This window comes from Dama dama, chromosome 1 (assembly GCF_033118175.1).
Source record: "Dama dama isolate Ldn47 chromosome 1, ASM3311817v1, whole genome shotgun sequence".
Taxonomy (NCBI): Eukaryota; Metazoa; Chordata; class Mammalia; order Artiodactyla; family Cervidae; genus Dama; species Dama dama.
Genome location: NC_083681.1, coordinates 65,120,436 through 65,146,361, shown reverse-complemented (window position 1 = coordinate 65,146,361; position 25,926 = coordinate 65,120,436). Strand labels below are relative to the sequence as shown.

The window sequence follows — 25,926 nt, the reverse complement described above, 5'->3', positions numbered from 1 at the left end:
AATGTGTGTGTGTGTGTGTGTGTGTGTGTGTGTGTGTGCGCGTTCAGTCACGTTTGACTCTTTATGATCCCATGGACTATAGCTGCCAGACTCCTCTGTCCATGAAATTTCCCAGGCAAGAATACTGAAGTGGGTTGCTATTTCCCCTTCTAAGGGATCTTCCCGATCTAGGGATGGAACCCACATCTCCAGGATCTCCTGCATTGGCAGGCAGATTCTTTACCACTGAGCCATCCAGGAAGCCCTGGCCTCCAAAGCCCCTGTTTTTAACCATAGGATTTACGGTCTCACATTTGAGAGGAAAGAAACCAAGTGAAGTGGTGGCTATGCCTGAAACGATCTGAGATGTTTCTAAACGAAACACAAACGAGCAAAAATGACTGTGTTAGAAAAGGGGCAACATTCACACACACAGGTCTTGGATTCCTTCTCTATCATGAGTGCCGGAGAGGAATGTAAATTTTCATTCTGAAGCATTTCAGGGACAGAGAATTAACCACAGCACTACTCTCTAGACTCCCGTTTTCTGAAGATGGAGGTCTTCAGAAGGCTTTTGAAATTCAGCATTTAACAATGGCTTGCCAGCTACACGACCTGGAGGAAAAAGGGTTGCCTCAATTGGGTGACAAGGTGGTGTGCCCCAGCAGAAAGAAGAGTGAGGCTCTCAGAGAGGCCAGGCAAGTGGCAGGAGGCTGACACCAGCAGGCCCACACCTATGGGGCTGGCAGGCCCCCAGCAGCCCAAACGGCTTGACTTGTCCCTGGGAAGGATGTGTGTTAGATGCCTCGGGCTGCAACAACAGAGTACTCCACACTGAGTGGCTCTGAGCAACGGAAATGTATTCCCTCACATTTCTGGAGGCCAGAAGCCCATAGTCGAGGTGTCAGCAGGGCCACGCTCCTCCTGAGACTCATGGCGGACTCTCGCCCCGCCTCCTCTTAGCTCTGGGGGCAGCTGTCAATTCTCGTCGTTCCCTCTCTGGCAGCCGCATCGCTCCCATCTCTGCCTCTGCTGTCACGTGGCCTTCCTCCCTCATATCCTCTCTGCACGTCTCACAAGGACATCAGTCACATTGGATTAAAAGCCCACCGGACTCCAGTATGACCTTATCTTAACTAATTACACTCCCATCATCCCAATTTCATATAAGGTCACATTCAGAGGTTCTGGGGGTGAGGACTAGGACACGTCTTTGGCAGGAACATAATTGAACCTATAATAGGAAGAGCTTTACTTTCACATTGTTTAAAAAAAAATAGAAGCAGGAATGTCTGTGAATGTCATCCTGTTACACAGCTGTAGGACATCTGTCACTCACTATGTAACAGTTTTTTAAAAAATAAGAGACGGGTAGATGGCTGGGTTAGTTTGCGAGGAGTGTCATAACAAAGGACAACAACTTGGTGGCTTCGACAACAGACAACGCGTTGTCTCCCAGCTCAGGAGGCCATGAGTTAAATCCTAGTGTCAGGAGGGCTGGTTCCTTCTGATGGCTGTGGGGAAGGCTGTTTCAGGCCTCTCTCCTTGGCTTATAAATGGCCACCCTCTCTCTCTGTCTTCCCATCGTCTTCCTTCTTTATGGATCTTGGTATTCAAATTCCACCTTTTTATAAGGGCATATTGGATACGGCCCACTCTAACGACCTCAGTTTAGCCTGATTACCTCTATAAAGGTCTTATCTCCAAATAAGGTCATGTTCTTTTTGCTTCTTCATGCTACTTAAATTTTTTTTTAATGTATTTTTTCTTAAAAATTTCTGTATAATTTTTGGCTGCACTGGGTCTTTGATGCTGTGCACGGGCTTTGTGGGGGCTGCTCTGGTTGCAAGGCGCAGGCTTCTCATTGCGGTGGCTTCTCTTGTTGAGGAGTCTGGGCTCTAGGCATCTTCAGTAGTTGCGGCTCGAGGGCTCTAGAGGGTGGGTGCAGAAGTTGTGGTGCAGGGGTGTAGCTGCTCCACCTCATGTGGGATCTTAGTTCCCTGATCGGGTATCAGATTGGCGTCCCCTGTACTGGAGGCAGACTCTTAAACACTGGACCACCGGGGAAGTCCCTTTTTAATACATTTTTTAATTGAAGTATAGTTGATGTACAGTATTAGGTTACAGGTGTACAATATAGTGATTTACAATTTCTAAAGGTTATACTCCATTTATAGTTATTAGAACATATTGGTGATATCCCACGTGTTGTGTAATATATCCTTGTAGCTTATCTTATACCTAATCATTTGTACCCTTATATTGTACCCTTAATCCCCTACCCTTCTATTACCATCCCCCACCCCAACCCCCAGAGAAGGAAATGGCAGCCTACTCCAGTATTCTTGCCTAGAGAATCCTGTGGACAGAGGAGCCTGGTGGGCTGCCGTCTACAGGGTCGCACAGGGTCGGACCCGACTAAAGTGACTTAGTATGCAAGCATGCATTGGAGAAAGAAATGGCAACCCACTCCAGCATTCCTGCATGGAGAATCCCAGGGACGGGGGAGCCTGGTGGACTGCCGTCTATGGGATCGCACAGAGTCAGACACGGCTGAAGTGACTTAGCAGCAGCAGCAGCAGCCCCACCCCACTGGTAACCACTAGCTTATTCTGTAAGTGTGCTTCTTCTCTGTTATATTCACTAGTTTGTTGTATTTTTTAGATTCCACATATTAGTGATATCACAGAGTATTTATCTTTCTCTTAGTTCACGTAGCATAATGACCTCCAAGTCCATCCATGTTGCTGAAAATAGCAAAATTTGGTTCTTTTTTATGGCCAGGTCACATTCTGAGGTACTGGGGTTATAAGACTTCAACACATGAACTTGGTGGTGGGGATGGAGACACAACTGAACCCACAACAGCGTTGTCCAGCTTTGCTCTTTACACAGCTGAAGGGAGGACTAGTTCCCACCATAGTTGCATCTCCCCAATCACTGTCGGGCTACCCCCCAGGTCACAGCATGTCACCTGTCACCACCCTCTTCTCTAAGAAAAGACAGAGCAGCCTGAGAGATGAAGAAGCAAGCTGTACCCATCCCATGGAAACTGCCTGATTGCCGGGACATTCTGCATGCCAGCCAAGCAGGAGGGGCCTTGGTAAAACAGCTGAATTACTGCTAAAGTTTGGCAAGGAGAATGACTCAGAATCCAGGTTTTTTCTCCTCATCTCTGCTTGCCCTGGAGCACCAGGTTTAATAGAAAACATTATATGTGGCACCACCTAGAGTCAGATGGTGAGAAAGACCTGAAAAGAAAAGGAAGAGCTTCTGACTGGGCTTTCTTCCCCTTTGATATTTCTTAATGATCATTATTTCAAACTTGCCCTCTCAACCCTTTCTCCTAGATTTCTGCTGTCACACCCGACTAAATAAAAGTCATGCTCAAGAAACAGTTGGGAACACTACAAGCAAAGAAAACTCAAATTCCATTTTTGGACCTACTTTTCTAAATCTCTGGATTTGGAGTTTCATTAAAATTTTATCATTTGACAAGATTCTTGAATTTATCTCCATCCCCATCCCTGCCAACAAACACACACACACACACACACACACACACACGGCCTGAGATTTTAAAAGTCTGTACCTGCCTCAAAGATAGTGATTGATACAATTTTTCAAAAAAGAAAATGAATGACCTTGTGACAGGGATCTCAGAATCTCTCCCCTACTTGGTTAGAACAGAGAAATGTCAGCTGCAATCCAACACAAAGCTGGCAGGAGATCTGAAGGCTCTGATTTCAAGTCACATGTATGTTCTCGAAATTCGGATTTCTGCTTTATTATTACGGCAAGGGGCAGTAATAAAGTACAGTTTCTTCTTTCAGAGATTCACAGACTAATTGCCATTTTAGAAATCATTTACAAGCATACCTCGCCTCATTGCATTTCACTTTATTGCCCCTTGCAGATACTGAGTTTTTTTTTTTTTCTCTCTCTCACAAATTGAAGGTTTGTGGCAACCCCGTGTCAAACCATTTTCCCAACCATGTTGGTTTACTTTGCGTCTCTTTGTCACATGTTAGGGGTAACATTTTCATCATTATTGTGTTTACTATGTTGATCTGTTACCAGTGATCCTTGATGTTACTACTGTCACTGTTCTGGGGCTCCATGAACCAGGCCCAGGTAAGATGGCAAACTTAATTGATAAATAACATGTGTGTTCTGACTGTTCCACAGACCAACTGGCCTTTCCCCCATCTCTCTCCCTCTCCCTCACCCTCAGGCTCCCTATTCCCTGAAACACAGTATTAAAATTAGGTTAAACAGTAACCTTATAATGACCTCGAAGTGTTCAAGTGAAAGGGAGAGTCACAAATCTCTCGCTTTAAACAAAAACCTAGAAATGATGATTATATTCGGTGAGGAAGGAATGCCAAAAGACCAAAAGCTAGGCCTCTAGTGCCGAACAATTAGCCAAACTGTGGAAAAGTTCTTGAAGGAAATTAAAAGTGCTGCTCCAGTGAACACACGAATGATAAAAAAGCAAAACAGCTTTATTGCTGATATGTAGAAAGTTGTAGCGATCTGGACAGAAGACCCAACCAACCACAACAGTCCCTTAAGCCAAAGCCCAATCCAGAGTCCAATCCTAACTCTCCTCAATTCCATGAAGGCTGAGAGAGGTGAGGAAGCTGCAGAAGAAAAGTCTGAAGCCAAGAGCGGCCAGTTCATGAGGTTTAAGGAAAGAAGCTCTCTCCACAACAAAAGTGCAAGGTGAAACAGTAAGTACTGATGTAGAAGCTCCAATAAGTTATCCAGAAGATCCAGTTCAGATAATGAATAAAGGTGACTATAAAATTTCAGTGTAGAGAAAACAACCATTTATGAGACGAGGCCATCTTGGACTTTCATAGCTGCAGAGGAGAAGTCAATGCCTGGCTTCAAAGCTTCACGGACAGGTTAACTCTCTTGTTAGGGGGCTAAAGAGCTGATGACTTTAGGTTTACCATTTACCATTAAAAATTCCAGGGCCCTTAAGAATAATGTTAAATCCACTCTATCTGTGCTCTATCGATGAAACGACAAAGCCTGGATGACAGCACATTTGTTGACAACACTGTTTACTAAATATTTTAAAACAACTGTTGAGACCTACTGCTCAGAAATAAAGATTCCTTTCAAAACGTTACTGTTCACTGACAACACACGTGCTGAGTCAAGAGCTCTGATGGAGATGAACAGTGAGATTAATGTTGTTTTCATGCCTGCTAACATCCATTCTGCAGCCCACGGATCAAGGAGTCATTTTGACTTTCGAGTCTTGTTCTTTAAGAAATACATTTCATAAGGCTAAAACTTCCAAAGACAGTGATTCTTCTGATAGATCTGGAAAAAGTAAATTGAAAAACTTCTGGAAGGATTCACCTGTCTAGATTCCATTAAGAGTATTCGTGATTCATGGGAAAAGGTTAAAATATCAACATTAACAGGAGTTTGAAAGAAGTTGATTCCAACTCTTGTGGATGACCTTGAGGGGTTCAAGAATTCAGCGGAGGAAGTAAATGCATATGTGGTGGAAACATCAAGAGATCTAGAAATTAGAAGCGGAGCCTGAAGATGTGACTGAACTGCTGCAATCTTATGATAAAACTATATCGGGTGAGGAGTTCCTTCTTATGGATGAGCAAAGAAAGTGGTCTCTTGAGATGGAATCTACTCCTGGTGAAGATGCTGTGAAGGTTGTTGAATGATGAAAAAGGACTTAGGACATTACATAAACTTAGTTGATAAGAAGCAGCAGTAGGGTTTGATAGGATTGACTCCACTTTTAAAAGAAGTTCTGTACATAAAGTGCTAGCAACAGCATTGCTACTACAGAGAAATTGTTCATGAAAGAGCCAATCAATGCAGCAAACTTCACTGTTTCTTATTTTAGGAAATTGCCACAACCATCCCAACCTGCAGCAACCACAACCCAGATCAGTCAGCAGCCATCAACGCCAAGGGGAGATGCTTCACCAGCAAAAAGATTACAACTAGCTGAAGGCTCAGATAATGGTTAGTAGTTCAAAGCAATTCTAATTTTTTAATTAAAATATGTACATTATTTTTGGACTTAATTCTATTGCATGCTTAATAGACTACTACTGCAGTTGCTGTTCAATTGCTTAGTAGTGTTCAACTCTTTGCGACCCTATAGACTGTAGCCCACCAGGCTCCTCTTTCCATGGGATTTTCCTGGCAAGAATACTAGAGTGTGTTTCTATTTCTTCCTCCAGGAGATCTTCCTGACCCAGGGATCAAACCTGTGTCTCTTGAGCCTCCCGCACTGCAGGTGGATTCCTTACCACTGAGCCACTGCGGAAGCATACAGTATAGTATAAAAACAACTTTCATATGCCCTGGGAAACCAAAAAATGTGTGTGACTCACTTTACTGAGATGGTCTAGAAGTGAAACCACACCATCTCCAAGGTATGACTGTCTACAGGAAAACATTATTGATGTTTCCTAAGTTTCTTGAGAAGTAGATCAGTAGTGATAACATACAGTATAATCCTGTTCAGCAGAATAACACGGATCCATGTACAAAAGACTGAATGAACCCACTGGTGGTCTCTGATGGAGAAAGGTTACAAGGACTTACTCTTGGGAACAGCCATCGAGTTCTGCATCATCTCTCTATGGCTCAGTCTGCTCAACCGGAGATAACAACAGTGCCTTTCTCATCAGGCTTCTGACAATCCATGTTACTATAATGTAAAGTGCCTGGATAGTGCAGCCCAGAGGAAGCTCAAATAATGGCATGCCATTGCTCTTGTCATAATCAGGGCTTTCATGGAACTTCTATGTTTTTTTAAAAACATATTCTTATTCTTTAATTCCAAGGAAAAGTAATCTGGATAAAACAATCATTTAGGGCATTCCACTAACTAAGAACAGAAATACACTCAGACTATCCCCAAATGAGCCTCCATTCTCAAAACTCTTTAGGTGGAAAATTCAATGACTCAACCTAGTTGGAAATTTATTCTAGCTCATTAATATTTCACAAGATCAGAAATACAACTAGTAAACAGGAGAATGGGAAAACAATCAACCACTTTAGATAATTTTAAAAAATGAAAATATGTAACTGTTTTCAACTATATTAAACGAACCAGAAAAACTATTTTTTAAAGATATTTCCCAATGCTGCCAAGACTAAAATAAAGCCAGAAGTCACACATGTTGCCAGTGGGAGAACAAGCTGGTGCAAACCGTTAGCAGAACAAGTGGGCAGTCTGATCAAGAGTTAGAAAAACCGCCTGTCCTTTCACCTAATCATTGCACTTCTGAGAATCAAGCTGAAGAAAATTTCTCAAAATAGGGGGAAAGTCATATAAACCCTCATTTCACAACCATGAACATTATCCCTACGTGAAAAACTGCAAACAATGTGAATGCCAAATAATAGGTAAATAAACTATATTATACCAAATGAATGGACTGTTTAAGCATTAAAAGTGATAGAGAAATACACTGTAAAAACATAGAGAAATGTTAAAACGTTACTCGGGAAAAAAATCAAAATATAAAGTTGTATACCTCTGGTGATTACAACTGAGAAAAGCCTTAATGCAAACTTGTAAAATGCTAATAGTGGTCTATGAAAGAGGACAGACTCTATGTGGGATGCTCTTTTTCTCCTTCCCCATTGCCCCAATTTTTATTATTACCTTTAAATTAAAAAGTTTCTTCCTGTCTCAAGAAAATCTTTTTTCTGCTGTGGACACAGCATTAACTGCTCTCTGCCTTGTAACCCTCCAGCACACACTTCTCCAGGCCCTTCTCTCACCGTTTGCAAAGGCCAAGGCTACCCTCTGATGAAGTGTATTCTCTTCTAAATGCCAAAGCTATTTCACAGGGCATTAGAGGAGATCCCTTCTCCCAAGTGAGAACACCAGCTGCCCTCACTCTCCGCCATGTTAAGTACCAGGTTGTTCCAAAGAATCAGAAAATGAGCCCTGTAACTTCTAAGCAAGACACAGAAGAAGGTGGCATGGATTCTAAATCGACCACCCCTAGGGAGCCCCTGAAAGGATGGATCAAATGGTACCTACCCTGGAGACCTCGGCCCAGGCCATCCCGGCTCTGGCTGAAACCATTCTGTATTTCTGTCCTCCGGGTATGGATAAGTTCCTTAATGGACCCTAAACAGTTTGATCAGCAGAAGTAAAAAAGCAAAAAAGACTTAAACATCCAACAATAGGGAAATTATTAGATTACAGAGCATCTACTGGATGGAAGGGTAGGTAACCTATAAAACAACAATTCCAGGTGCTACATGCATGGGAATGTGTCAAAAGGTCTCTAAAGTAAAGTGTAGGAAAAGCCAGCTACTCAATCACATGCCCCATGACAACAACCAGACCCTGTGCAGACTCACCAGTAACACTCAAAGCTTACAAGTCACTGACTATACCCAGGCACTGGGCTGGGTGCTTCACAGCCATTAAAAAGTAACAACAATGCCACTTAGAAGGCTGATCACTCTCATTTCGAGAGGAAGGAATTGAGGTAGCACAAGGGTTAAGGAATTCTCATTTAATCCTCCCAGTGACTAAGTTTTAGACCATTCTGGTAGCTTTCCTAAAATCACACAGCATGGTGGGGAGAGGGGTGGGGAGGAGAGGTGGGGTTTGGACAAAGTCCTTCTCTAGGTCTCACACCCTCAGGTCCTGGACTGGAAGGGAATACACAAGGAATCTGAACTGCAAGGAGAATTTGTCTTAGAAAAGGGACTTCTTTTCCTTCCCTCTGTTGTCTAAACATTCCAGCGGTCTTCTGCTTTTATACTTTCAAGAGGGGCAATGGAGGAAAGGTTTTGTGAATGCCTGTGTTTATGTGAATGGTTTTTTAAATTATGTTTCGATCAAAAGACTAAATAAATGCCAATAAAGTCTCTACTGCACTTGGGGGTGAAGGGTAGGAAACAAGGAGAAAGAAAAATAATGGAGAATAGCCAAGGCGAGCCTGTTCCAAACCAAACCAAACCAAACCAAACCTCGCCAAGCAGCTGCCCACACCATCTTTTCTTAAATTTCTCTTTTCACCAGCTCTTCCCGTTTATGCATGAATTCTGAAATCATGGAACTGGACTGGCAGAGGACACAGAATGTCACAGAGAACATTAAGATCACACAGCTGCAACTGACAAAGCGGGGAATCAAACTTAGGTCTCAACTCTCGATCCTGCATCCTGTCACAAACTTGTCCTGCTCTGAATATTCCTAGTTCAGCTAAACACAATCAGTATTTATGGGAGATCAAATACACACTGTATTCCAAAAACAATCACTCACATTCAGAATGTTTAATAATGCTCAAAACTGGACAGATTATAGGGTTCACACATACTGTCTCATTTGAAACTCAAATTACAAACATTCAACTTCCAGCAATTTCGAAGCCAGACTAGAAACAGAAAAAGCTGAAACAGACATCATACTTTTTTTTTTTAATAACTCTGTAAAAATAAAAATGCATTATGTAGAGTGGTCTATTCAGAAGAAATCACATGCAACAAACGAGATGAAATACCTCTCACAAAAAAACATACTCTCCAGCCATCCCCTCCCAAAATTCCTCTGAAGAGTGGGGGGAGGCGTCAGGGACCCAGGGAGACCTCTGAGGGGCCGGTCTCGGATGGGGCACGTCACGAAGGAGAGGGAGCCTGGCCCCGGAGGGGGCCCTAAACCCAGGGCTCCTTCCTGTACGTCAACAGGCTGAGCCTCAATCCTGGTAACAGTTACGTGAAAAGTTCAGATAATCATCATCTCCTCATTTCCTCAGCTGGCTTCCAGAAAGACAGCAGATTCGGAGCCAGAACACAGAGTTCTCCTGTGCAAGAGGCGCTGTGGCCCGATGCCCAAAGCCCAGGAAACAGCCAAGAGCCAATATCCAGCTGTGTGGTCCCTGGGCACCGGACAAGCCGGGGCCGCCTCACTGGCCCCGGCGTGCATCCTGCCAGCCAGGGTGCCACGGCCCAGCAGCACCCAGCTTTGGCAATGAAGAGAAATAAGGCTCTACGGCCAGGGAGAAGGACCCTACCACTCCCTGGGGGCCCCTCAACTCACACCCCCGGGGCCTTCTTTCTCGGAGATGACCACCGACCCAAATCTCACGCAGATTTGGGGTACAAAATGGGGAAGAGGATAAAGAAAGGAGACGGGTGGGGGGACAAGAAAAGCCCCCAATCCTGGTGGTGCCCATCTGAAGATGCTGCCCCAGGAGTCGGCAGAGAAAAGGGCATCTGGAAGCAGATTACCATAAAGTCAGTACCAACTCCATGGCGGATGCCTGAGGTGATGCTACAGGGGATCTAATCATCAAGAATGCTGCACAATGTGGAAGACGTGCAAGGTGGTGGCCAGCCTGGGCCCCGGGCTCAGGCAGCCCTGGGTTCAAATCCAGGTAGGCTGCTCGCTGGTGAGGAGACACCAGAGCTACTCAACCTCTGGGAATCTCAGCATCCCACGTATGAAGGGAAGGCAGCGAGAGGACCCCAGGGTAGGGGTGAGGAGAGTCTGGTGAAAGGGTCCCCTGCCCCCCCAAAGCTGTGGCTCCCACCACACCAAGACCCCTGCTTCTGCACTGACCACGCTGCTCCGAGAGCGAGTTACAGGTGGAGCGGGCAGGACAGCCGGCCAGAGGCCCGAGCCCCGCAACTGGCAGACACAGACCAGGGGGAACTCCCCACTGACGCCCCAGGACAGCCCCCCGCCCGCACCCCCAGCAGAGGGCAGGCCCACTCACGGCACTCCTTCTCGTCACTCTTGTCGAAGCAGTCGGGCAGCCCGTCACACTGCCAGGCACCGGGGATGCACCGCCCGTTGCTGCACATGAAGTTGCCTGGAATGTTGCACTCGTTGGTGAAGTTGTTCCCGGGGAGCAGCTGGCTCTCTGTGGGAGGAAAGGGACAGGGCAGTGAGATGGTGTGGCCAAGGTGCCAAGGACCCGGGCCCCCACAGCTCTTCCTCCACACGGGCGGTGTATGTGACACTTCTGGTGGGTGACGTTGCCTCTCTGGGCCTCAGTTTCCTCATCTGTGAAATGGACAGACATATAATCTGCACCAGCCCCGGGGATTCTGCGAGGCCTACACGAGGAAAGCCCTTCACTGGTGCTGAGCACACAACAGATGCTCACAGACTTCTTGCTTTGTCGAGGACTGGTCATAAAACACAAACTTTTTTTCCTGGTCATTGGCAGTCCCTAAAAAGAATGTTTTCCAAGATAGAAGTGAATGAGGGACTCTCAGCGCCTCCAACAATGGAAACTGCAGGCTCCTTCCAAGTCTCAGACTCTGTGGCCCTATGATCACAGAATCCTTGAACTCGGGCCAAGTCGGCAGGAATACTGGGAGATAATTTCACTATAGGAAACAGGAGCCCCAGCCCACAAAACCAACCTGCCTAGGGTCACACAGGGAGGAAAGGTCAGGCTGAAACTTGAGTGAAGGCCTTCTAGCCCCATAAGCGTACCAACTCCCTGGAAGGCTTGCCAAGAGTTCCCAGAGATTTAGCACCAAGCTTCAAGGTTGAGACTCAACGCCACTGAACACAGTCATAGAATAGCAAGCCACTCATCCCACAGTGCCAACCCTCGGGCTCGAAAGCAAACAGGGAAAGTCAAGGAGAGCTGAATTCATCCACCAACGGACCTTGTGGGCCAAGTGTCAAGGGAGGCAGGATATGATCAATCGGACCCATCTGAGCCACTGTGATCAAAAGCTGGAAGATCATGAGCCATTGGAAATAAAACAGTCTTAGGGGAAAAGGAGTTTAAAAAAAAAACACAAAAGACCAGTCCTTGCAGGACTCCCTCCTGAATCTACAATAGGCATTTATTGAAACGACCATATTCATCCACTAGGTAGGTTCTAAAGATGCAGAGATGAAAGCTAGGCTCCATCCTCCAGGCTGGAAAGGCACAAGGGTATACTAACAATTTTAGTGCCCTGTACTAAGAGGAAGTCCAGACTCTTGTGGGGTGGCAGGAAGAGAGAGGGCCCACGAGGCTCTTCCACAGACTGTCATGCCAGCCCCGACAGCACACCTTCTTTCATAACACCATCCTTTACCTGATTTCTACCTGGAATGCCGTTCGACCCATGGGGTCTCCCGGGAAATCCCAACACACCTATTAGCAAACAACTTCTTCGTTACTCTACCTCGGAAGTGTTCCCTTACTTCCCCAAGGAGAAATGGGCAGTCACCCCGTTGTGTGGCTATGGTACTACTGGGGTGATACTAAAAACACTTTACAACTGGAACAAGTGGGCAGCAAATTGGAAAAGACACAGCCGTAGGCAAGGGGTTCCACATCCACCCAGGTGCCGTGGATAGTCCTCAGAGACCACCTGCTCCACTACACTGAATTAACAATGTACATGAACATCCTACTGAAAATGCGCATTCGTAATTCAATGAAGAATTCTAGAAGAGCAGCTACAGGGAGGGGCCTCACCCTGCCTTAAGAGCCTGCACCGGGCTCCTAAAAACCTTCCTTGTCCCCTCCTCACTCAGTCACCCACGACGAGGGCCAGTCACCAAGTCCTGCACGCTAGTCTCCACTGCCCCAGCCACGACGCCAGCCCAAACCACCACACCCTCTCACCAGGACCCCTGCTACAAGTAACCCCTGCCTCCCCTCAAGCCCATCTCTGTGGCCAGAGGGACCTTTCCAAAGAGCAAATCGATTGCGACACTTCTCGACTTTCAAAAGCCGATGAAGGGTTTCCTCAATGTTCTTAAGATAAAGTCAAAATTCAAGGCATTAGAGAAAGGTCACAGGATAGAGGCGGCATTTGCAGGGTCTGCTGACAGACACAAATGTCTTTCTGTAAGGACCCCTTGCGCCTACAGAAAGATGGCAGAGATCAGAGCAAGAAGGCTCAGCCCAGTGCACAGATGGTATGGAATGAAAAACCACACGGCTTTGATAGTCTAGAACTGAAAATGTACTGTGCCCCCCTCTTTCCCCAGTTCTACACCCAAACCAGATATCACTAATCACGGGGTTCTGTCCACTGAGCCCACCCTCCATATCAGAATCCCTTTCAAGACTGGGCTTGAGGAAGCTACCACCAACCCTGAGATGGTCGTGAAACCAGCTGCCCATCTCCTGACAGAGGCACAAGATGCCGGAGTGGGGCTCCTAGGAGACAAGCCTAGAAGGACAGCCAGATGCTGGATCCCCTCCAGAGACTTGATGCGTAACCCTGAAGACCTACGCATCCAGCTGTTTCCTAATAACTGCTCTGGGCTACCCCCGCCCCCGCCCCCCCACACACCCCTGCAAGCAGGGAACTCTTTGGGGCTCAGAACGTGGCTGCCATTCTGTTTTATTTGGAAATCACTTACACTTCCTAGTGCAGAGCTAGCTGCTTGAAGGCAAGCCCCTTGGAAGAGTCACCAGGACTGTGAAATCTTGTTCTGATAAACAGATTTCCAGGGCCAGATTAGATTTCAAAGTACTTGCCTTGAGAATCCAAAGCCTGGCGGCACCGGGACTTGATAAATGAGAGGGTGGAATGCAGACTAAATACCACGTAGGTTAGACACAGGTGGTCTTGCAGCCATGGGGCTCCCAGAGCTTTACTGGCAGGACCTCGGATCTCCGGGCCCGGTGTATGAGAATGCCAAGGAGCCATTCTTGTGCACGTCCCATCACGCGTGCAAGGGCTGCAGAGCCTCGTGCTTTAGGAGTGACAATATCAACAAACACAAAAGGAAAAGGAGAAGCCAAGGCCGAGAGAGGTTGAATCATGCTGACTCTTGTCTTCAAAAATCTTCCTCAAACCAGTTATGGTTGCCAGAGGGGAGGATGAGGGAAAGGGATAGTTAGGGAGTTTGGGATGGATAGGTCCACACTGCTCTATTTAAAATGAAAAACCAACAAGGACCTTACCGTATGGCACAGGGAACTCTGGTCATTGTTACGTGGCAGCCTGGATGGGAGGGGAGTTTGGGGGAGAGTGGATACATGTAGACGTATGGCTGAGTCCCTTTGCTGCTCACCTGAAACTATCACAACATTGTTAATCGGTTATGTTGTTGTTTAGTTGCAAAGTCATGTCCGACTCTTTTGCAGCCCCAGGGACTGTATAGTTTGGCAGGCTCCTGTCTATGGGATTTCCCAGGCAAGAAAACTGGAGTGGGTTGCCATTTCTTTTTCCAGGTTAATTGGCCATACCCCATCACAAAGTAAAAAGTTAAAAAAAAAAAAAAAATCTTCCTCAAACCCATCCAATGTCCCTCACTAAACTGGCACCGTCCAATCCAAGCCACCGAGACCCGGGGTCTGCTTTACACCAGTGGTTCTCAACAGGGGGCACTTTTGCTCCCCAAGGGACAGATGGCAGTGTCTGAGGGCGTTGTTGGTTGTGATTTCTCTTGAGTAGAGGCCAGGAATGCACCCCCGTAATACACAGGGCAGCCCCTCACAACAGAGAACCACCTGGCCTGAAATGGCAAAAGAGTGTTGACTTGAGAAATCCTGGCTTAAACCAACCTTTCACTTCTCACTCCCCCCTACCCCAGGTCTTTCTCCTCACAGCAGATGAAGATGTTAAACACTGCTGATGGCTCTTCTGTGCCCTTGTAATAAATCTAAAACTCTTGCCAGGGTTTATAAAACCTTGTGCCCACCCCACCTCCCCAATCCCACCTCTACAACCTCATTCCAACCATCTCCTCCAACACAAAAGTCCTCCCTGCAGTGGTCCTCCATTCATACTGTCCACTGACCCTGATTCTTCCACACACCCTGCATCTGGTACTACGGACTGAATGTGTGCCCCCAGAATTCACATGCTGAGGTCTTAACCCCTGTATCTCAGAATGTGACTGTGTTGGGAGGCAGGGACTTTAAAGGGGTGATTAAGTTAAAATGCTGGGAAAGACTGAAGGCAAAAGGAGAAGGGGGCAGCAGAGGATGAGATGGTTAGATAACATCACTGACTCAATAGACATGAATTTGAGTAAACTCTGGGAGACAGTGGATGAAGAGGAGCCTGGGGTGCTGCAGTCCATGGGGTCACAGAGTCAGACATGACTTAGCGACAGAACAACAACAAAGTTAAAATGAGGCCATTTGCGTGGGCCCTAATCCCATTGGTCTGGTGACCTTATAAAAAGAGATGAGGACACAGACGCACACAGGGAGGGTCATGTGAAAACTCTGGAAGGAGACAGCTATCTACAAGCCAAGGAGATAAACCTCAAAAGAAACCAACTCTGCACACTTTGATCTCAGACTTCTGGACTCCAGAGTCATGAGTAAAGAAATGTCTGGTGTTGAAGCCGCTCACCAGGTTTCCTTGTCACGGCAGCCCTGGCAAACGGCTACATCTGGCTAATCTCATTTATCCTCCACTTTGTATCACTGACTGTGAGATTCCGTCACCGACACCCCGTCCAAAGCTGGTCCCCCTGTTTCCCACTCTGGCAGTGTCCTCTGTTTTCCTTCATCCCAATGTGAGCTCACCAATGAATCTGTACTATCTCCCCACCAGACTCCACAACCCCAAAGGGCATTGATTTGTTTTGCTCTGAGTCCTGGGCATCTGACGTTTAGTAGGTTATCAACAACTATCTGTGGTTATTCTCAGAAGAAAACCAAATGTCTACTTACTGATTTATCCCCCATCCCTCACATTGTACCTTGGAAAGTTCCATCTACCCCCTGCCTCGTCCCCCAAGAAGGTGAGCGGGATCTGCACATACATAAAAATAAGGGACATGGGGGTGTCTGGATGAGTACAAGTAAATTACTACCCTGCCAGCTTTAAAAGAGGTTAGAAATCTTTTGAGCCCGACAGCAGAACTTTCTAGTGGCTGAAATATTTATCCCATCTCTGTGTCTTGGGACACATTTAGAATCCAAAAGAGACAAGCATTAACACGAAGTTGGCTAGCTGGGGTTTCTCCTTCTCCTTTTTCTTTTTTCATTAAGCTGAAAAATGAAAAGAGTTGCCCATTTTCACTGCAGCAGCACATCACTTACTTAAAATAACTACACCATCTGCACCAAGAACAACAACAAAAAAAACACACCCAAGTCCTCCCCCATTGGGCAAAAGGAAAGAAGAAGCTGCTGCTGCAGTTTCTTCCAAAATTTCTGGCACCCACAAATTTTTATTTGATGAGGGGGCGCTGCAAAAACTCAAGACAGCTGCTGCATTCTATGCCTTCTGGAACAGGCAGTGAGCAATGCTGACTTTTTCAGCGGAGAAACGGGAATTTGCTTGTACCGGTTGGAGGCCTCCACATGCTCCTCCCTCCCTCTGTTGATCTTCTCCCTCTAAGGTCACCCCTTATCGTGATGTCATACAGACTTGGCATCTGCAAACTATCAACAGGCCCTGCTTTCAGATTTCTGTCCAATCACCTTCGCTTTTAGCCTTTGCTTCCCGACCATCCGGTCTGCAGGCTCCGTGAAGAACAAAACAAGACATATACACGTATATGTACAGACACACATACAACTTAGTGTTCCCATTTGCAGATCTCAACTAGACCTTCCCCTAAAACCTCCCTGGAGAATGAACACACCTCTTCCCATTCCCTGGTGCCAACACACATCATGTTATGAGGCCACTGAAGACAACCATCTGCTTTCCCTTTGACTCGCTTCTTCAAATACACATGAACATCTCATGCACAGGCACATGTAAAGCACCAAGTGAGCAGGTCCACCATGATTAGTTTCTCAACAGCCCTGAAAAATCCCTGCAGGTCCTTTCGAGTCTAGACCACTCCTCGTGGTGGCACTGATGTCAGATGGAACCAGACACATCTGCCTTGAGCACTTCCCAGAGCCATTTGATTCTCCATCAAACCAGCTGCTTCCCACTAGAGCTGTCTGGGGAGCAGCCTAGCTGTCAGCAGGGTGGGAGGAATCACGCGTGGACATCTGAGCCTGGTGTGAGGATGGGCCTCTGCCTCCAAGTGCAGAAGCTGGACTAGGTCTCCAGCTGTGTCAAGACTCTGCCCAGCAACCTGCCCACCCTGAGAGCTCGTTCTAAGAACCCCAATCTCTGCATATCCATCTGTTCAAGGAAGATACAGCCCAGGGACATAGGGAAGAAGTTATAAAATGACTCATGGATTCGGCCCAGGGATGATACCCTGGCATTCATAGATCTCATTTTTACACAGATTTCATGGGGCTTCCCTTGTGGCTCAGACTGTAAAGAATCTGCCTGCAATGCAGGACACCTGGGTTCGACCCCTGGGTTGGGAAGATCCCCTGAAGAAGGGAATGGCAACCCATTCCAGTACTCTTGCCTGGAGAATCCCAAGGAGAGAGGAGCCTGGGAGGCTACAGTCCACGGAACCGCAAAGAGTCAGACACAACTGAGCAACTAACACTTTCACTTTCATATTTACACACACAGCATATTATATTTACACTGACCCTGAAGGAAGATGGGGTGTAAATTTCCCACAGGAATGATTTACGGATGGAGTGAGTCACCTGGACAGTGAGCAAGCCAAGCCGTCCACCCAGCATCTGTGCTTCACTCCGCATTCCCATTTGCCTCTCTCGTGCAATGCAGAGCAGCAGCCACCACAAAGTGACGAATCCTTTGTTTCCTTCTTAAAATGAGTGAGCAGAGAAAGCCAATGGCTAGCATTAATGAGGCAGGCAAAGAGAAAAGCGAAGAGGTCTAAGTAAAGGACAGCTCTTCACCAGGAAATAGCTTTATAAATTATTTTCAGACTGTATTTATAGCCTCATTAAGGGCCCGAAGCTGTTACTTACATTTTTTAGTTATGCTTCATTGCGTTTCATGAGGAAAATTATATCCCAGCGGCATTAACATTGTGGGGATTTGCAGAGCTGGCAGGATGCGGCCCTTGTGAGGTCCAAGGTTCACGACTCAGGGGCTGGACAGCAAAACTGGGGTACGCTGTTCCTCGGGTGGGGTTGATTCTCAAAAGTGAGTTCTGAGCCCCCCGCCCATCCTGGTCCCCAACCCTCGTATGCTCCCTTTAGCAGTCCTTAAGAAGTTGATTATTGACTTCTCACTCCGGAAAATCTAACATCTACTGACATTAGCACCTGGCAGAAGTCTAACATCTGTTCTCTTTCTCGGTCTTCACAGGAGTCCTCTGAAATAGGCCCCACACCCATCTTGCAAACCAGAAAACAGACTGAAGACAAAACATAGTACAGGGATCTGCCAACGTTTTAGGTCAGACTGTAAATATTTTAGGCTGTGCCGCACAGAAGGCCAAATTAAAGACATTACACCATGACTTATAGAAGAGGAGAGAAAACAATATTTTACATAACTTGTAGTGATGAAATTCAAAATACTGACATAACAATCGAGAGCAATTTTCTGTAGCACAAGTCTACTAGTGAAGAGAACAGAATTCTTCTGTGGGGGGGTAAGGGGCAGATGGCTGAGGTTCAAAGTTGGTATCCCCTATCATTAAAAGCTACTGCAAATGTTTAATTTTTCTCAACCACTTTAAAAGGGTAAAAACCATTCTGAGTTCAGGCACGGTGGTGGACTGGCTTTGGCCCCTGGGCCATAGTTCGCATACTTCTAAGTAAGAAAGTAGGTCCGCCTAAAATACCAAAATGGAACAGGCATTCAATCCAAAGGGCCTTCCTCTCTATGTCATCACACCTGCCACACTCTAAAACAATTCCTTCGGTCGAGTGGCTGCCCTCACCACCACCACAAAGGCAGGGATCTCTGCTGCCCTATGTCCCCGCAAGTGCCAGGCAACCAGCAGAAATGCAGGAAATGCTTGTTGACTGCATGAGCAATGACTCCTAAGGACACTTCCGGTTCTGACATGCTCAGGTTCTGTGAATTTATCTAAACCCTACCTGAACCTATTTATGTGTGCTCAGTCGTGTCCAACTCTTTGCAACACCATGGACTGCAGTCTGCCAGGTTTCTCTGTCCATGGAATGTTCCAGGCAAAAATACTGGAGCAGGTTGCCATTTCCTACTCCAAGGGATCTTCCTGACCCAAGGATCAAAGCCGTGTCTCTTGTGTCTTCTGCATTGGCAGGCAGATTCTTAACCACTGCACCACTTGGGAAACCTGAATCTATTTATACTTCTGTGCAAAAAGCAATGGGTAATGAGATTGGTTCTGTAAAACACTCCTGAGCTCCCATGAGGGGAGGAAGAGAAACAAAGAACTTTTCTGGATGAACTTCTATAGTCACTTGCTCTTCTTTCACACATGCCGGGTCCTCACCAGGGGTGACCTGCATGGCAGGCGCGGGTGAGAACCTAGCCGCACGCGCCTTCTGTCTTTTCAGCTTCAATCGACGACAGCAGCAGGAAGTAAAAATCAGGCAGTGAAGATAAACTGAAGGACAGGAGAGGGGACAACTTTATAACCAATCCATCAGGCTTGAAGATAAGCCAGGCTTCAGAGAGGACCAATCAATCCTGCACTTCAGCACCTCTCAGAGACGACCAAAGGGTCAAGAAGAAGGGAATTCATCTCCAACTCCAAGGTCAGCACAGCCCCATCTGCCCCGGGACAGGTGCAGCCATGCCGACAGTCCTTAGAAACCATTGTGCAGCCTGGACTCTGCTCTGCATAGACACACCCAAGGCAAGCATGGAAAAGCCCCAAAGCAAACCAAGAAATAAGGCCAGAAAAGCAATATGAGCTTCATTTAGGCTCCAAAGCACACCTTGATGAGCACAGGGTAAGGAAGGATTTCTAAAAGAAGAGTCAAAAAAGCACAAGTCATTAAAAGTGATAAATATGACTGCCTTAAAGTGGAAAACAGCTGGTCATTAAAAGATGCCATAAACGGAGTTAAAAGATAAGCAACTAATTGGAAATGGTATCTGCCATATATATAACCCACAAAGATCCACATTCAGGATTTTCTTATAAGATTATATACGGAAACATAGACCACCCAACAGAAAACTGGTCTGAGCGTAGAAATGAACAGTTATGTTCCCAGATGAGAAAACTCAAATAGCTGCTTCAGACAAACTCCACCTCACTTGTCATCAGAGCATGATAAACGAAACAAAGGAGTTCTTTTTCACACTCACCAGACTTGCAAAGATTTGAAGTCTGATATTCTCACGTGGCACAATGATGGGTTACATACAACGTGAACTCCCAGCTACAGGTATGGAGTAATGCAGGAAAGCCATTTAGCAATGCCCAGTGAGGCTGAAGGTGTACCAAGGCTTTAACCCAGCTGATCCTCCTCTGGTACCTACTCCAGGCCTGGGGCAAGCATGCACAAGACAAGGGCAACAGAACCTTCATGGTGGCACTGTCATAATACAAAACTGCGAGACACACCGAAGTCATCAAAACGAAAACGCATGGAAAATCCAGTCCATTCAGAGCTATGGACTAATTGCCCAGGGCTGGAATTGAATGAACTGGGGTGGTGCGCATCACCATGGGTCAATCTGAGAAACCTGATGCTTAATGAAAAACCGAGCAGCAGAATATACATTGAAGTCTATGCTACTTCATCGAAGAACATGCTACTCTAATAGATACATCCAGATCTGAAGGGATTTTTGAAAATGTGCAGGAAAGGAAGGTATCAGATTCAGGACAGTGGTTACCCTCTGTCGAATGGGGTCAGAGGGCACCCAATGAACTTCAACTGTAAGATTTCTTTCTTTCAAGCAGTCTGAAGCAAGCACAATAAAATATCAGAGTTTAATGGAGCTGGGGGGAAAGCACACAAGCTTTCTTTGTGTTATTCTTGGTCGTTTTCCCATCCTTTAAAATATGTTTCATTAATAAAATTTATTATAAAGAACAAATAGTATGCTAATATTTGAGAAAAGTCTATGAAAGACATATGGAACTGTTTACCACTAGTGTTCTAGCATCAAAAACCTCATCAACTATAAAAGGAAGAGAGATAAAAGGGGACAAGTGCTCACAGGGAGGAAAAAAAATGCAAGGACATCCATCTGAGAGATTTGGTCTATTACGAACTCTTTTCATTTTCTGAAAGGCAGCAACAGTTGCAGAAGTGGATTGTAGAGGAAAAAAATAAACACTTCTCACAAGACAGATTTACCCACCCAACTTACTAAGGCATGACATTCCAAAAATAAAAATAACAAGGGCCAGTCAGGTCAGATATTTTATAAATACTAACTCCCTGAGATGTTAGGGTGGGAAAAAGCCACAGGAAAGGTTGCTTTCTCAGAATAGTCCACACCAGCTGCCTCCTTACTCCACCCTACCCCCCAACATGGGGCTGCAGAAGGCTGAGCAAGCGTGGGCTAAGCTGGGGCAGCCAAGGCTTTGATTTGGTGTGCCCCATCACCATTGCCAAATAACTGATTCTCTTACCACTGTTAACTAGCCGTGTGACTTCAGACAGGTAAGTTACCCTCTCTGAGCTGGAATTTTCCACTCGTGAAACTGGGGTGACCCTACCTCCCTATCAGGGCTGCTGAGGGATTAGTGTAGTCGCTAAATCATGTCCGACTCTTTGCGACCCCATGGACTGTAGCCCACCAGGATCCTCTGTCCATGGGATTTCCCAGGCAAGAATACTGGAGTCGGTTGCCATTTCATTCTCCTGGGGATCTTCCCGACCCGTGGATCGAACCCAAGTCTTCTGCATTGCAGGCGGATTCTTTACCACTGAGCCACTTGGGAAGGGATATAATACATACATACACACACACACATATATATATAACAGAGAGATAAAGTAAATATAATAGCTTAGGCGGCATACACTGGGAGCTCACTAACAGTTCTAGTTCGTGACTCCTTCCTTCCCTCCACCATCTCCCTGCCTCTCCTCCTAGGGCAGGTAGCATAGTGGTAACTCAGACAAGGCTGAGCCCCTTTCTCCCTCTGCCTCCCTAGAAGGGGCACACAGACTGGGCACGTGGAGCTGGTTGGCTGGCTGAGACCAGTGGTCACTTAGGTTCAGAAAAGTAGACTTTGAAGATAGTCAGTAGGTTTGAAGAATTCACAAGGCGACGCTGACTGTGTATTCTAACACAGGACAGTCTCAGTTCCACTATTGCTAAGAAATAGTTAACCCTCCACTGATCATTCCTAAGGTTCTTTAGCAGCAGCCAAACTATATTCATGAGCCAACCCTTCCAAACCATGTGGTTATGAAGCAGGTCAAAGGTGAAAGGCACGTGCGATTTCACCGTTGGAAGCTGGGGGTGAAGCTCTATCTCTTGGGGTCTCAGGTACCCCGGGTGTAAAACAAAGTAGTAACAGATGACGTCCAAGTTCCCTTCTAGCTCTTTGACCGCTCATTCTTGCTTCCATGGACACACCCTCAGTCCCCGAGGCAGGCAAACATTTGCCGTCTGCCCATCCTAGATACATTCTCTAGCATTTAAAAATAATACCTGGGGTTTACACAGAGCTCCTCAGCTGAGGGACTAAAAACATTCCTGCAAGGCAGGTACTGAAGGCAGTTCCTCCTTTTCAAACACAAAGAGACTAAGACTCAGAGGTCAGCCAGCTTCTCGAAGGGCAGGGCTGGAATTGGCCAGAGAACTCAGGTTCCAGCCCCTGGGGGAGGCTTAACTCTTGTCACTACATATTAGGACTCCTACCTCCTGCATCATCCCCCATGGAGACGGCTGGTGCCACCTCCCCTGCCCCAGGAGAAAATAATCTCTAAAGAGTCACAAACCAGGCCCGCCCTCCCCCATTCCCTATGGAGTCAAGGGCTCCCTAGTTCCCTGCAATCATCCACAATTTTCCATCACGTCTCAGCAAATGAATGACTGTCTGGCTTATCACTTCCGATTAGGAGAGGAACTCTGCCAGGGAAATCAAAAACGCCAGCCTGTTACCGCCAAGCAAGGGGGGAATACATATTAACTGGTGCGTCTTTTTAAATTTTCTTAAGCAGCTTAATCCATTAAACCCGTCCATCCTGCTTCTACAATCTGCTCACGTGAGCACCTCCCTCCGTGCTCGGCGCGCCGACAGGCCCTCCATCAGGAGAAATTAGCTGACTTCTTGAGCAAATGATGTTTGTACATCCAGCAAGTGCCAGAATTAAGCAGTATTTACGGCTGGAGTCCCGCTTCAGTCCGCGTGTCTGAATGAGCGCTGATTTCAGAGGGAGCCACTCATCTTTGCAAGAGATTTGTCGGATTTGGTAACAACAAGGGGCTGAAACCTTGCGGGAGAACCTGTTTGGATTCTCCACATTGTGAAGGGTAGTTTATGATGGCCCAGAAAACAAGGCGAATTAAAACTGAAAGAGGGATCCATCCCAGAGCTGGTTTCTTTCAGGTCAGCCCTAAAGCCCACAAACTCTAAATTCTAATTCCACTCCTCCTAAGCTCAGGGGGGATGGCTTAAGTCCTCTGTGCCTCAGTTTCCTCATCTATAAATGAAGATGGACCAAACATGAGCTCAATAAGCTCCCGGGGGTGATCAAAGAGCTGTTTTGTCCCTCGTGGTATTGGATTCATATAGTCCCGGATTTGAAAACATTTCAATTCTCATTGTTTATCATTTGGACCAGTAAACCTCTTACAGAAAAAAAAGATACATATACTAAAAATTCAGTGAAAGCTTCTGGCATTTTCAGACATTTTATGACAGCACGCAGATTGGGGCCATAGATTAGCCAGAGTTCATTTGTTAAAGGTATTATTATCCACTATTAAAGAATGACTATTATATAAAGACTAGATGTAATGTAGGCAGAGACTGTCATTACACAAGACATATCATTATAATGTAGTTACATGATTAATAATTAGTGGAAAGGTGATCTCAAGTGCAAAAGAATCCACCTTAAACTGAAGAAGATAGAATCCTACGAGGTGAGATGAGAGATTGAGAGACGGGAGCTGCTCATTAACCAACTATTTTTTGATCACCTGAAGAGGCCCTACCACGTGGCTCTGGTTCAGGTTTGCACAGCGCTCTGGTAACAGGTGCAGCCCAGCACCAAGTCACTGGAAAGAAGTCAAAGGCTTGCTGAACACAGAGGCCAGATCAGCCTTTCAACAGGTTCAGCCCCTAGAGTCTGCATGATCTTCACCCTCGGACACATCCTGGTTCCTGCCCTCTTTGCTTTCCTGGATCTATTTTCACAAAGTCCCCAAGGGCCTCCCAAGCCTCCCAACTGATGAATCCGAGAGCTATTTATTAATTTATTTTACCGAAGAATAGTTGATTTACAATGCTGTGTTGGTTTCTGACATACAGCAAAGAGATTCAGTGTGAGTATGTATATATATATTTTTTCATATTCTTTTCCATCATGGTTTATGGATATTGAATATAGTTACCTGTGCCATACAGTAAGACCTTGTTGTTTATCCATTCTATATACGCCAGTGTGCATCTGCTAGTTTCATACTCCCAATTCAACCCTCCCGTGCCCCTCTTCCCCTTTGGAAACCACAAATCTCTTCTTCATCTCTGTGAGTCTGTTTTGGTTCAAAGATAAGTTCATTTGCGTCATATTTTAGATTCCAGATGTAAGTGATGTAGTATAGTATCTGTCTTTTTCTTTCTGATCATCATCTTAGTATGATAATCTCTAGGTACATCCATGTTGTGGCAAATGGCATTATTTCACTCTTTTTTATGGATGAGTAATATTCCATTGTACATCTGTTGATGGACACTTAGGTTGCTTCCTTGTCTTGGCTATTGAAAATAATGCTGCTATGAACATAAGCGTTCATGCAGTCTTTCAAATTATAGTTTTATCCAGATATGTCCCCCAGGAGTGGGATTATTGGATCATATGGCAACTCTATTTTTGGTTTTTGGAGGAACTTCCATACTGTTCTCCATAGTGACTACATCAATTTACATTCTCACCAACAGTGTAGGAGGCTTCCCTTTTTTTCCACACTCTCTCCAGCATTTGTTATCCAAAAGTTACTTTCAGTCTTTATCTGGCACACAGCTAGGCTGCAGTGGATAAACTGGATGACTCCCTCCTCCCAAAACGCCATTCCCTCAGCCTCGCTGACATGATGTTCTCCCGTTCCCCCATCTTCCCCACACTCCTGGTTCTCTGATCATTCCTCCTCCATCTCCTTGGAGGCTTCTCTCACTCCACCCACCCCTCTTTCACCTCCAGAGTTGTGTCTCCCGTTGCTTGAGTGACAGAGTCATCTTCCCTGGATAAGCTGTCTTGTCTGCCATTAGGGTCAACTTCCAGCGCAGCTCTCTTCCCTTCGACTCCATCCTCCACTCACAACTGCACACTTCCACCCACTACTGCTTAAGACACCCTGTCCCGGGCACCAACTCAGCATGTTTCAAACAGAACTCTGGAGTTTTCTTCTAAACCTGCCCGGGGCTGTATCACTCAGTATATCAGCTGGTAGAACGGCCAACCATCCCTCCCCCTTTACTTCCACCCATGTCAATCAACCAGTGTAAAACATTTTTCACTTCCATCTTTCCTCACCATTCCTACCACTCACAACCCTAGTTTGAATACTTCTCTCTTGCCTTCATGGCTTTGCATTAACAGCGTCCTCGCTGGCTTTCCAAGATCCAGCCTTGACCTCTAAAAGGCATCCTTCACGTAGCTGTAGAGCAAACCTGATCGCACCCCTCACTGTCATTCCATAGCGGGTATGGCCATGGCCCTGGGGTCAGCACAGGAGGGGTGCGTGACCTGGCCAGCCCACCTCTCCTGCGGCCCCTAACATGCAGGTCACTTTACAAGCTCCCCCATGAGAAACTTTCAACATAACTGACGCAAATGTCTTTCTCTTCCCTTATCACAATAGCCATTGTTTGTGTTCCAGTCTTACCGAAAAACCCCATGAGCAACTTTCACACCAAGGGAGGGAAAGTGTCCTAATGTAGCCCAGAGCCAAGGACAGAATACTGAAATGAGGGAGGGTGGGAGGCATGAAGTGTGTGGGTGTATAGAAATATGGATGGTTGCTTCTTTGTGCTATCATATTCTGAATAGCCTCTCACTCAACATTTTGTGG

The 25,926-nt window shown here is 46.1% G+C and overlaps 1 protein-coding gene across 8 annotated transcripts in view; it reads right to left on the bottom strand.

Moving 5' to 3' along the window:
* The window catches only part of LDLRAD3 (low density lipoprotein receptor class A domain containing 3), a 259,085-nt gene that overhangs the window by 172,381 nt on the left and 60,778 nt on the right, over positions 1–25,926 (bottom strand). For all 8 annotated transcript variants that reach the window (XM_061151990.1, XM_061152000.1, XM_061152015.1 and 5 more), the window contains one exon: positions 10,728–10,874. In XM_061151990.1, coding sequence (XP_061007973.1) covers positions 10,728–10,874 — 147 coding nt within the window. The remainder of the gene's footprint in view (positions 1–10,727; positions 10,875–25,926) is intronic.